Genomic DNA, 13,815 nt, shown 5'->3' with positions numbered 1-13,815 from the left:
GAGCTCCTTAGAGAAGGTTCCTCTCTCAGCAGTAAGATTTGAAATTCTCTGATGGGAACTTTGGGCTTATTTTTCAGCGCAGAGAAACTCAGGCTTGGAGCAAATTGCCTGATTTTTGTTTTGGCTCAATTGCTTCTCAAAAGCCTGGAGCAGGTGTTAGAACACTTCTTATTTACAAGTCTCTGAAGCATCCATATAATAAAACTCCATTGAGTTACATCAGGAGGAAGTGAGGGGATCGTTTTGGAATATTCAGTGTGATAATATTCATTGGTCTAATTTAGAGTATGAAAAACAACAGGGAAAGGAAAGAATTTATTTTACTATATGTTTTTGCAATTTCTGTACTGATTTCTTACGTCAGGTCAGGCTCCTCTCAATAAGACACAAATGAAAACCAAAAGGCACCAGCATGTCAAAGTAGTGCCCACTGAAGTTTTAGATGAAACGTTTATTGTTGCCAATTTATTGATTGTTGATTTGAGCTACTTGGTTTGTGATTTTGAAATATGTTTCACAAACTGAGTATCAATTTATGTCATATGTAATATAATCTTTTATATTTTTTAATTATAAATTTCCATTTCATCTCTTCCATTAAAATGTTGGAAATTTGAATGTTCTTTCACACAGGTTTTGATATTCTTTAATTTTTCATCCTCTCTTATCACAAGGTAAATATATGAAGAGTCCCATATCACAGTTTGGGTGATTTACACAGTTTGAAGCAGAACTCACTATTACACACTGTGCATTTTTTTTTTTTTTAATGGGTAAACATACCACCATGTCTTTGGCAGTGATACCAACAGAGAATGCATAATATTTTCTGTCTGAATTATTGTAAGCACAAATGATAGGTTTTACGGCAGAAAAAACATAATGGAACTTAAATGTTCTTTTTAAAGAAGTTCATATCATGGACTTTGATAGCCTGAGAAAGGATTGCAACATCTCCCAGATACGTGGCATGGCTGAATCAGTTGTGTGACCCCTTGCATTTTGCTATAGGGGACTGCACTGCCACAAGTTGATCCACACTTGTTGTTCTTACTATCTTTTGCCAATTTCACACTAATCATAAATGTCAAATTTCTTCCAGATTGGTGGGTTTTTTTCAAGGAACCATGTAGTTCCATCCTTTCCAACCATAGCTTCTAGGTGACTGTAATGAGCAACTGAGAGAAAACTTAGAGCTTTCAAAAAAGAAAATAAACCAAGAAAAAACCAAGTCCTTGCTCTTGTGAAGTGTAAAATGTCAGCCTTCAAAAGTGCTGTTACAGTGAATAATATCGTGTATACAAAGCCAGCATTAAAATACAAGTGTAAATGTTATGTTAGTCATCTAAATGGTTCTTCTTGCTCATAAACAGAATCATTAATATCAAAGGTGAAGACTAACCTGGCACTTAACTCTCATTATGATTCTGTTACTGTAAAAAACAACAGCACAAAGTAAACAAGTTAGTGAAAAGTATTTTGTTTGTAAAAAGATAAAGCAGAGAAAGGCAAAAAAACCTAGAACTAGATACAATGGCATAATAACTATTGCTGCACTTTTTTTTCCTCTTAGATGTAAATGTTTGATTTCTTTGCCTAACGAATACTTTGTGGCTTGTCCATACAATTTATTCTTTATTTACAGTACACTTAACAAAAGGCATGACTGAAGAATTTACCTAAGTCTGCCTGAAAATTGAACTTCTGAAAAAAATTGCGTTAAATATATATCAGTTCCAGGGGACAACTGGTAGAAAATAATACATTTTCAATTTATTCTTGGATACACTTGGCCTGTTTTAAACTTGTGTTCTAATGAGAGGGAATACATACAAAAATACAGTTGTATATATACAATAACGCATACAATTGTACAGATTCCGGTTTATTAAATCATAATTCTTACCAGCAGCGTATTCTGAGTATACCTAAATGTGCCACATCCGCACAGCCAGACAAAATTGCATATATGTTTGAATTGTGTTAAGTACCACAAACTTTATTTGCTTATACAAGCTTACTTTGTCTGTAATGCCTATATGTAATTTCCACTTCTGTGAAGACGTTGTGTTATCACTGATTTCAGTCCTGTCCTATGATGTGCAATACCATACAGATGAAGTAACTTAGATTTGTTTTCAGTAAATGCAGTATGCAAATTATGACATATGCTTATTGTTTAGTTTTCAACAAGAATTATGATCTGTAACATACCTACTCCATATGTACTCCTGGAAATTTTTATATGGCATTTATTTTTTCGCCATGGCACTCAGAAGCACATTTCAGATCTTTGTCCTAAAAATAATTCAATTAAGCAAACTTTATTTCTACAGTGATACCAAATTATTTTTTGCTGCAGTCTGAGGTTCCTTGCACTTCATAAAAATATGGTGTCTCCTGGTTTTCGTAGCGATGCAACGTCAGGGTTTCACTGTCCTTTGGCTTAATCATTTCAATATTCTTTCTACAGATAATATTCTTGTTCTGGTGTATTTAGGTTTCTTTCTTCCTTAGGGCTGGAATAAATAGATATCAAATACACACTGGAGTAGAGTTACTCAAATATAGTAATGATATCCTCACAGATGGGAATTTATCCAGTCTGTGTCCTTCATAGCCCATCAGACCAAATGAAGAATAGGGTGAGTGTGTGCACTCACATACATATGCACTTGTCGGAGAATGGCAGGAATGTCGTATGATTGAAAGCTGTTTAGTATATAGAAACATTTTGAGTCTTTAAGTCTTGCAGACAGAGGGATATGTGGAAACAGATGACCTCTTTGGAAGAGAAAGTCTAAATTATGTTCTCTGAATACTGATACTGACTACCTTTAGAACTAAAATGCTGCAAAATCCGGTAACGAAGATGCATGTTTTGTGCTTCACCTTTCCTACAGGCTAAATTTGCGTTTAGCTCCTTCTAGACAGTCAAAAGCTGCTGGTCTCAGGGCTCTGTACCTTTTGTGTAAAGACCAGCACATCCTTTATTTTAATTGCCTACATCTGTGTATTTTTTCCTAAGACCTACAAAACACTTTTGTGAAGAAAGTGATAATGCCTAGAAAGAGGCATCTTTGAAGATAATCATGAATCAAAAATATTGCATTGCTGCATTACAAAGACTTTTGCAAACTATAATCCATCTGATAATTCAAAGCTTAGATATCAGTGCTTCTATGTCTATAGAATGAGTGGGTTTTTGAGTAGAACCTCGGCCTTTAAAATAAAGATTAACATAGATCAGTAAGAGAGGAGAAGAGAAATTAAAAATCTTATTCAATCTACAAGACAAAGTTGTAATTGATTTTGTTGGTTTCATTTTTTAAACAGTAGGATAGATTTGCCACTTGCAATTTTGATTTTACTTTGATGGAAAGTAAACCCGTGTTAGTGATTTGTTTTCAAACTGTTTTATAACAGGATCATACTGACTTTCAAAGGTGCTGAATGGTATTGTTCAGCAGAATCGTAAGAATATTTCCTCTCCTTCCTTCTGTCTTACTTTTCCCTTTATTCCTTCTCTTCAGAGGCACGTGGAAGGAGGGGGAGGAGGACAGGAGAGAAAGAAAGGGGTTGGAGAAGAAATGTGCGAGGAATAATTTAAAAAAAAAAAGTGTGAAAGAAAATGTAACAGAAATTGAGTTACCAATTAATTTATCGGTTACTGTAAAGCCATCAATCAGACTATAATAACTTTGAGCACAAAGCAGGGACTCCATCATAAAGGACCAAAAAAAGAAAAGGCAAAAACAAAACAAAACCAAGAAACCCCCCTCTCCCAAACCCATGTGCATAAGTTTCAGTTGCCATCAAGACACACTTTGTAAGATACACCTGGTTGGGGTCATTTCCACCATGTGTTTGATCTTTCTAGACCTGAGGAATTATCCAAATAAAAGTTTATAAAGATTGATGTTTTCTATAAAAAGTTGCATTGTTTACAAAGCAGAAATTTTCAGATGAAAATACACAGACTGGATGTCCTGCTGAGCTTATTGCCATGCAAACTGCCATAATCTTCTAAGGTATCCATTCCTTCGTGTGCCATTATTTTAATAGGATAGAGTTTCAGCTTTGTAACTGTATTAGCTGATGGGATCTGGAGGATTCTGTGATGCATCACTGCTATAAAGCGTACTTAGTAGGAGAGTAAAAGCATTAGTCATATTCCCTGTCTGCCCTATCGTCCCTCAATTTTCTGCAACTTTCTACTTAAGCAGTGTGGTAAGCTGAGCAGCTTTTGGAAATGCCTTCCTTATTCAGAACAGAGGTATTAGAGGATTCATTAGCCTTTCTGGTGGTATCTGTGAAGCCATTTTATAGCAGCTGTCCATTACATCTGGGTTGTTATATTTGAAGCTTAACTCCATTCAAATATGAATGCTTTGTACTTGTGGAATGTGTTTTTACTCAGCTTTTCTGTTAGGTCAAAGTAGAACCCTTCTCTCTTCTGAAGAAAAGCACAACTTGACTCATGTTCTTGGACTAGTTTCAGCATGCAGTGTTAAGCAATAGATAATCAGTGAGTTTTTTGTTACTATCTGGAAAATTCTGTCGGATCCTGAGCACCAAAGTAAAGGCAACCTTGATTTGAAATTCTTATTGTTTTCATCAGCTGAACTTAATTCTGTCTCCCATTTCTGTCTTTGCTGCAGTCATTTAACATAGACACGTGTGTGTGATATTAAAGTCCCTTTGTGTCAGATAAAATATTATCATCTCACTTGTCCTGAAAAATCCGTATTTACCAGTATCCTGTTTGAAAAGCATACTACCAAATCCTGTTGAACATATCAAAAGTAATTATGGATAAGTGCCCTGTCATGTCTGTTAATTGAATTGCATATTCTTGATGAGAAAGTTCATCTAAACTGGCCAAGACAGCAGAAGGTGGTGACTGGGGAATCTCTCTCTGCTAAGAATGTTTTTGAAATGCCAAACTTAATCAGATGAAGTTAGTATTATCCCTCAAGCATCTTCCTTGTGCTGATGGCATAGAGAAATGAGCTCCCTTGCTTATAAATGAATTGTGAGACAACTTTATTTTGAATTACCACATTTAATTATGCTGCTGATATAATTTGCTATAATAAAATTAATACACTGTTTGTTTAGTTTTCCCATTCCAATGAGCTGTACAATGTAGCCATCTGAAATAGCTATCTGTTCAAGGAATACTATTTTTTAAAAAATTAATTATTCTGCCTGCCAAGTGGAATTGGAGTCCACAGCATCAGTCTGATCCCTCAATTCAATAAATACAGTATCTCAAAATATTCAGTGTGCTAAATAGCAATATAGCAATGGGATAGCAATTATAGCAATAAGATCTGTCTACTTGAGACTGTTTCCGACATCTGTTGTATGTGCAATCCCGTAAGAGCTGGATTGATACGATATGAGCAGAATATCTTCAAATGATTGTGTTTTGGTTTGTCAGATATGCCTTTAAAATAAACGTGATGCTACTTAAAGGATTTTCTATTTTGTTGCTAAAACTAGCAGTAAAGATGATTAAAAATAAAAGAAAGCTTATATTATGAGCAGGGATGATAGACAGTGGGATCAAGTGCACCCTCAGCAAGTTTGCAGATGACACCAAGCTGAGTGGTGCAGTTGACACGCCAGAAGGACGAGATGTCATCCAGAGGGACCTGGACAAGCTGGAGAGGTGGGCCTGTGTGAACCTCATGAGGTTCAACAAGGCCAAATGCAAGGTCCTGCACCTAGGTCAGGGCAACCGCCAGTATCAATAAAGGCTGGGGGATGAAGGGATTGAGAGTGGCCCTGCAGAGAAGGACTTGGGGGTGCTGGTGGATGAAAAGCTGGACATGAGCCGTCAATGTGCGCTTGCAGCCCAGAAAGCCAACCGTATCCTGGGCTGCATCACAAGAAGCGTGGCCAGCAGGTCGAGGGAGGTGATTCTGCCTCTCTACTCTGCTCTGGTGAGACCCCACCTGGAGCACTGCATCCAGCTCTGGGGCCCTCAGCACAAGAAGGACATAGACCTGCTGGAGCGGGTCCAGAGGAGGGCCACAAAAATGATGCAAGGGCTGGAGCACCTCCCCTACGAGGCCAGGCTGAGAGAGTTGGGGTTGTTCAGCCTGGAGAAGAGAAGGCTGCGGGGAAACCTTATTGCGGCCTTTCAGTACTTAAAGGGGGCCTACAGGAAAGATGGGGAGAATCTTTTTAGCAAGGCCTGTTGTGACAGAACAAGGAATAATGGATTTAAACTAAAGAAGAATAGATTTAGACTAGACATAAGAAAGAAATTTTTTACAGTGAGGGACAGGTTGCCCAGAGAGGCAGTGGAGGCCCCATCCCTAGAGACTTTCAAGGTCAGGTTGGCTGGGGCTCTGAGCAACCCGATCTAGTTAAAGCTGTCCCTGCTCACTGCAGGGGGGTTGGGCTGGATGAGCTCTAAAGGTCCCTTCCAACCCAAAGCATTCTATGGTTCTATGATTTGTTCAGTGCTGTGTTTTGTGGCAGCACAGTATTGCAGACACTCCGAGCTAGCACCAATTGAATGAACGTGGAACTTGTGCAGGGTAGTGCTTGGTTGGGTTCATCAGCCTGCTTTGCTGCTCAGAGGAAGCAAAACGCTGTACTGATGCCACTATAGAATCATAGAATCATAGAATCATAGAATCATCTAGGTTGGAAAAGACCTTTAAGATCATCCAGTCCAACCATTAACCTACACTACCAAGCCCACTCTAGACTAATCAAGGGTAGACCAGACTAAACCATATCCCGAAGTGCCACATCTACCCGTTTTTTAAACGCCTCCAGGGATGGGGACTCCACCACCTCTCTGGGCAGCCTGTTCCAATGCCTGACCACCCTTTCCGTAAAGAAATTTTTCCTAATTTCCAGTCGAAACCTCCCCTGGCGCAGCTTAAGCCCATTTCCTCTTGTCCTATCGCTAGCTACTTGGGAGAAGAGACCAACACCCACCTCACTACAACCTCCTTTCAGGTAGTTGTAGAGAGCGATAAGGTCTCCCCTCAGCCTCCTCTTTTCCAGGCTAAACAACCCCAGTTCCCTCAGCCGCTCCTCATAAGGCCTGTGCTCCAGACCCTTCACCAGCTTCGTTGCCCGCCTCTGAACACGCTCCAGCACCTCAATGTCTTTCTTGTAGTGAGGGGCCCAAAACTGGACACAGTATTCCAGGTGCGGCCTCACCAGCGCCGAGTACAGGGGGACAATCACCTCCCTGCTCCTGCTGGCCACAGCATTCCTGATACAAGCCAGGATGCTGTTGGCCTTCTTGGCCACCTGGGCACACTGCTGGCTCATGTTCAGCCGGCTATCTACTAACACCCCCAGGTCCTTTTCGGCCAGGCAGCTTTCCAGCCACTCCTCCCCAAGCCTGTAGCGTTGCATGGGGTTGTTGTGACCGAAGTGCAGGACCCGGCACTTGGCCTTGTTGAACCTCATACAGTTGGCCACGGCCCATCGATCCAGTCTGTCCAGGTCCCTCTGCAGGGCCATCCTACCCTCGAGCAGATCGACACTCCCACCCAATTTGGTGTCGTCTGCAAACTTACTGAGGGTGCACTCGATCCCCTCATCCAGATCATTGATAAAGATATTGAACAAGACTGGCCCTAAAACAGAGCCCTGGGGAACACCGCTCGTGACCGGCCGCCAACTGGACTTAACACCATTTATCACTACTCTCTGGGCTCGGCCACCCAACCAGTTCTTTACCCAGCGAAGAGTATGCCTGTCTAAGCCGTGAGCTGCCAGCTTCCCGAGGAGGATATTATGCTATATTATGCACTATATTCCTTCTAGGATCTAACCTGGAACTTCCATATGGCTATATGCTGTTCTCTGTAAATACACCAACTGACTAAATGCTACTTTAGGTATCTTCACTGTAAGGCTGGACTTAAGAGAATACACATTTTTAAAAAAAAAAAAAATTAGTTTGGGATATATAGTTTGTAGAGGGGATGGCTAAGAGCGAATATTACCGAAAGAAATGAGGTAAGCCCAGAGGTGGTGTTGGCAGCAGAAAGCAGATGCAGTTTATGCTGTCAGAACGTGGGTAGGGTGAAAAAACAAAGGAGTTTTGGGGTGAAGGTCTGGAATAGGCTTCCAGCTGAGTTGGAATTTACAAGTTTTTAAAAGCAGCTTGACTAGCTGTGAATGATTATATTCATATGACATGTGGTAGCAGGGACAGACCTGACGTTAACAGGTCCTTCCACTCCTATGTAATTCACAGAGGTAAGACTGGAATAATTTACAAAATAAGGCCCTCCAGTACCTGTGAGGTGCATAAGTAAACATCAGATAATGAATTTCAGAAACACTAACTTTCTCAGTTTTAGAAATCATTCCATCAGTTCATTTTACCAGTAAAAGCTACTTTAAAGTAGATAAAATCAAAATTTGTATTTAAAAGTTGTAGAAACCTATTGAATGAAACTTGCTCACAGATAAGAATCTGAATTATCTTGTGCATAACTTGGCATGTTGGAGTTTTCTTGCTTTGTTTTTGTGGACTTAATTGGTGCATAGGCTTTTTACCTACCCAGATGTCAGGTTTGCTGCAACAAGGATTAGACAAACAAGCAAAAAGGTTTCATTTTTTTTTTTTAAGAATTTAATATAAATTATTTTAGAAGGAAATAAGCCTGTCTATGAGTTATGTGCAACTAAACATAACATCATTACGCCAGTGCAGGGGAACTAGAAAGTAAATTTGGCTGAGCAGGGCTGAAACAGTCCAGATCTCTTTACAGCTGAAAGTGAAATGTAAGATATAAGCAATGAAAGTGGTAATGTAATTTTTATCTTAAAATAATTAGATGTCCACCTGTCTCCAGTCCCAAATAAGAAGTGTAAAAGCTTTTCAGGGAATTTGTTTCAATTTTTGGCTTGATTCCAGCCTTCTTAAGAACCGTCTAGCTGACTTCCTGCTTTAATAGCTGCTGAAAGTTTCTTGAACTTGTGCAGACCTACTGTACAGTTACTGGGCCAGCTTAGCCATTCTCCTTATCCCTTCATAGGGTAATGCTTGTGGCAAGGTGAAATAAATCTTGCCTTTATGGCATGAGGATGACCTGACCTCCACTTAAGATCCAAACTTCTGTAGTACACAGATCCTGAAAGAAGCAATGGTACAGTCCTGCCGCTGTGAAGGGAAAAAACAAATGGGAGCTAGTTACAGGGGATGAATTCAGGAGTGCACACTCGACTCTCGGGCTGGATTTCTTCAGCAGTCCTTCATCTGGGGTTTAGTCTGGAGGGACATTTTTTCACATAGCAGCAGCATGTAGCCCAGCAATGGGGCTCTGGTGCTGATGTCTGCATCTTTCCTCATTAAGTAGCTGTGCAAATGGCTTAAGGTATGCCTAATCACTTAACACTAATTGCAGAGGCTGAGGTGGAAAAAGGTTATATACCCAACCATGTATATACCATCTGTTTCTAATGTGTATGTAAGAACAATTCATATTCCTTCACAGTATGTGTAATTGAAGTGTTGCTTTTGTAGAAAAAGACATGAAATATAAACAATTTCTCTCACTGATACTTGTCCTTTTTTTCCAGCATTAGACTGCATGTAGACACACTAACATTCCTCCTCTGCCTGGAGGAACATTGAAAAACCATTTGAACATAAGGATAGTGCCCAAATGCTTTATCAATTTAATTTCTCATGTTGGCTTAGTTTTCATACCTCTGAGTTTCATTTCATGGAACTAGTAGTAAAGAATTAGTAATATTTTTGGTGTGGTGATATTAACACAGCAGAAGGTAAAAAGGGTTATTTGAATTCCAAAAGCTAGAAGATTATTTTCATGCAAAAGCACCATTCTTAAGTCTCAGCTGGTATCCCATTAAAAGCAAAAATGCACGTAGTGGTGACTGTTGTTTCCAAAAGATCTATGCATGAAATATAATGGATATTAAGAACCTTGGATAAAGTGAAGTGTCAGTAGGTACTTGCTGTATTTATTTATTTTTGCTTATACTATTAATTTTCAAACTGACACCGCAAAAATGTCTGTAAAAGGTGAGCTAGAAATAATTTTAATTATGCACTCTACGTGTCACTGAATTTGATTTGCTAGTACAAAAGCACGGGATGACAGCCTTTACATCTTTGTATTATTTGTACTTTGGACTCTTGCTTAATAGTCATTCTTCCTTTGCATCTGGTGTGTGATCTTGTGGAACTCTTAGGCTTATAGTATTTTGACTCCATTTGGTAGTGGTGCTTACAATGGGATAGGGTTACATACTGAAAGCTAATGGACTTATCAGCTAAAGGAAGGTCATAGCCCTAAGAATGATTGAACCCTCTTCCCACAATACTGTACCTCATGAGTGATCCTGAAGAATCACAAAGCCTTGGATTTAAATTTGGATTCCATACAGTTAAGCTGCCAGTACACTGTGAGGTATATTGAAATGGTTTGCTGTTAACACCATCAAAATATGTTTTCAGTGGAAGTATTGAGCAACTGAGTCTGCAATTTGTAGACGCTCCTGCTGTTTGAGAACGTGATCAGATCTGTAGAGATGTAGCCTGCACTTTGGTCTTCTCAGGCTGATCAGTTTAACATTTTTCAGCTCTTCTAGAAGAAAGGTTTGCCTTGAAAACATACTTTAATTTTCTCTCTGTTCTGTCCGTCCACTCAACATAGGTTAGCTTTGTGCTCTTCATTACTCAGCATAATGTAAATGCACTTTATTCCATTTTGAAAGGAATCATCATGGTTGGTTGATTGAATGAAATACAAACAACATCCCTTCCCATCAGACATTTACAGTAGATCAAAACCAAAATGAAAATTCAAATGTTAAAAGCTGCTTCCTCAAACAGTGACAAAGAGTAGTCATGAGCGAATGAGAGCTGAAACACTTCAGTCGTATTTAGTTCCACAAATAGGTTTTGCTTTTGGTCAGGCTTCCTGTATTTTGTGAGCTTGCATGTGTTCAACAGTGCACTATGAACAGCAGCAACAGTTACTTTAATTTTGTAATCATGTGGCAAAGCAGAAAAATATCTGCAATGTATTTCATGGACAAAGATTCCAAACTGTCTAACTTATTTCAACAGGCGAGCAGTCCTACCACAGGAACAGCTCCCAGGAGTCAGTCACGGTTGTCTGTCTGCCCTTCCACTCAGGACATTTGTAGGTATGTGCTGAGAAAAATATACTCTAATCTGGCTGATACTTGTTAGTTGTTTTTATTAAATAATATGTAGCTCTTGCTTTTGCTTAACACGATTCATAATTTACGCAGAGTTTAGTTTTCTTTTGATCTCTCTTTGATTTGGCTCTGTTTTTGCTTTTCAGTCTCATGTTTTTCTATTAAAATTCATGTTCTCATTTTCATCCTTTTTTTGTGATTTCTCTCTTTCCACCCACCCTTACCATTTCCATCCCTTTCCTTTGCTTACTGCTTTGTCTAGATCTACTACCTTGCATGATTTGTCAGAAGATGAGCTTGAACATGCAACCCCTGTCATGGTGCTGACCCCTTCTAATAGGGAGTCTGGTAAGAAACAAGTAAAACGAAGGTTTAGGCGGAAAAGAGAGACTGGAGACAATGGTGAGCATACAGAAAAGCAAGGAAAGGGGAAAGACTTTAAATTGCATCCTGAGCCTGCGAGATCCAGCTGGAATGCATCTGATTCATCATCATCTTCGGATGAGAGTCAGTGGGCTCAGGCTAGGAGGAGAGCAAGAGAAAAGGCCAGAATGCCCAGGAGAGGGAGAAGGAACAATAGATCATGCAGTAACCAGGATGGGTCCTCAAACAATAATGCTGTTGAACTTGTCACCTTGGGGACAATGGGGAAAAAGAAGCAAGAGGTATTTGACCCTGAGAATCCTACTTTAAACCACCGCCAAAGAAGGGTTCCAAGGCTTAAGGAATCACAGTCTTCAGCATCCTCTCAGGAAGCAAGGATTTCCTCAAGCAAATGTGGGAAAAGCAAAGGGAAAAGCTACTACAGAGGTCGGCAGCCTGCGTCTTCTCTTAGCCACAATAAAGATTCGAAGGACTGCTTTGCAGAGGCAGGCTCTGGCAGCGATGCTCTGGCAGTCCCAGATAACGGAGCACCTGCTGGGGCAGGGCCCAGTGTGACTGACGCTGTCCAGAAGCCTCCAGTGTTGTATGATGACTGGTCTGATGATTTAGAAGTATGCAGGTTAGTCCCTAATAAGAAAGATTTAACGTACTTAAGAGGAATTTCTCACCACCGTGGGCTGAGTGCCCTTCTCTTGACTGCTTTCTGTCACTGTTTCTCAGTAATAAACTGCTAGGCAGGCCGTAAGAAGCAACAGAGAAACTTTTGCTACAGAGAACTTAAGCGTATCTCAATCTGAGACATACTTCTCTTATTTAGAAACAGTAAGCCTACAAGGGAACCATATATTTTTCTTTGCTCCATTTTTCTTCATGAAGATGGACACGCTGTGTCCTCTGGCAGAGTATTACTGTGTTTCAAATCTCCAGCCAGAGGCAGAGAATGAGGCAGAGTGCCAGATAGCTCAATACAATGGGATATAGAGTTTTTCCTCCTTAGGTGATCAGTTCGAACCCAGCTTTGGTCCCTCTTTGTCATTTTTCGTTGATTTACACAAGATAAATTTATGGTCTTGATTCAGTGTCCTCTAGAGCTGCCATTACCACAGCAATCTGATGGACGGTGCCTGCAAAACACCCTCTCCAGTCGGGCATAAGCTGTACAGGACTTTGCACTGCTGAAAACCTCTACACTGTGAACATGTAGGGGCTGTTAGTTTGGTATCCATCACAAGGATTGGAATGATACAAAGGATGATCGGGCAGAATAAGCACTAAAATAAGCTTTGGGAAAGAAAAAGCAACACCAACAGTTCTTTCTAGTTCAGAAGTTCAGGCTTCTGACAGTCTGATACTCTTGGTGTGAAGCATACAGTCAGAAGGTGAGCTTTTTCCCCTGGAAATGAGAGCGAGCTGGCCACTTGTGAGCTAAAGTCCAAATTCAGAGTAAACAGCTGGGTGGACTTGAGTTACTTAGTTTAGTGGTAAGTGAAAATGCACCATCCCATAAGTTTAACAGAACTGAAACAAGTATTTCTTTTTTTTTTTTTTTTTTTCCCCCGTCTCCCCAAACTTGTGAGCCAGCACTGACTCTCATCTACAAAGTGTAAATGAGGATCAGGCTTAGTTTCTTCATACAGTAACCCAAAACTTCTCACTTTTCTTTGCTGGGAAGAAATTTGCATGGAAATGTAAACACAGTTAGAATGAGGAAGTTCACTATGCCACATCATGCAGTTTCACAGTATACTTCAACCTAGTAACACACGACAAAGATCCTAGTTTTAAAAAGAAAAAAAGATGACATGCCGACATTGTGCTTTTTCGCAGCAGGAGATAGAAGCCATTACTAATACAGCTAGTGCTATGCGCTCCTTGTTATATTTACTGAGCAAGAATGGACATTTCAGTTGTCCGACCATTGTCTGTCATGATAATTTAAGATTTTTCAGAGTAAAGTCCAGCTGTGTTTGTACATCCACTTGTACATCAGGACCCCACCCCTGGCTTGGGACCTTGTCACCTTACAGAAATGCAAAGAAACAGCAGCAGTGGTAATTATGTTACACATTTTTGAAGCACTTGAAGTATGTCTACACAGTATGATGCAGAGATGTGCACAGATAACTACTGCAACAACTTCAGAGTTGTTTTCAATTTCTGAACCACCAAGCCTGCATGTATTAAAGATCCAGTGTAGCAGGCACAGTACATATATAATAGGCCCATTAAATAATTATTAACTGAATA

General features: G+C 39.9%; 1 protein-coding gene across 1 annotated transcript in view; it reads left to right on the top strand.

Moving 5' to 3' along the window:
- The window catches only part of MARCHF1 (membrane associated ring-CH-type finger 1), a 103,070-nt gene that overhangs the window by 55,550 nt on the left and 33,705 nt on the right, over positions 1-13,815 (top strand). The window contains exon 3 of the mRNA XM_075709704.1: positions 11,090-11,169. Within this exon, the coding sequence (XP_075565819.1) occupies positions 11,090-11,169 (80 nt within the window). The remainder of the gene's footprint in view (positions 1-11,089; positions 11,170-13,815) is intronic.

Source organism: Pelecanus crispus, chromosome 4 (assembly GCF_030463565.1).
Source record: "Pelecanus crispus isolate bPelCri1 chromosome 4, bPelCri1.pri, whole genome shotgun sequence".
In the NCBI taxonomy this organism is placed as follows: domain Eukaryota; kingdom Metazoa; phylum Chordata; class Aves; order Pelecaniformes; family Pelecanidae; genus Pelecanus; species Pelecanus crispus.
Note: the sequence above shows the minus strand (reverse complement) of the source record. Positions and strands in the feature narration are given on the sequence as shown.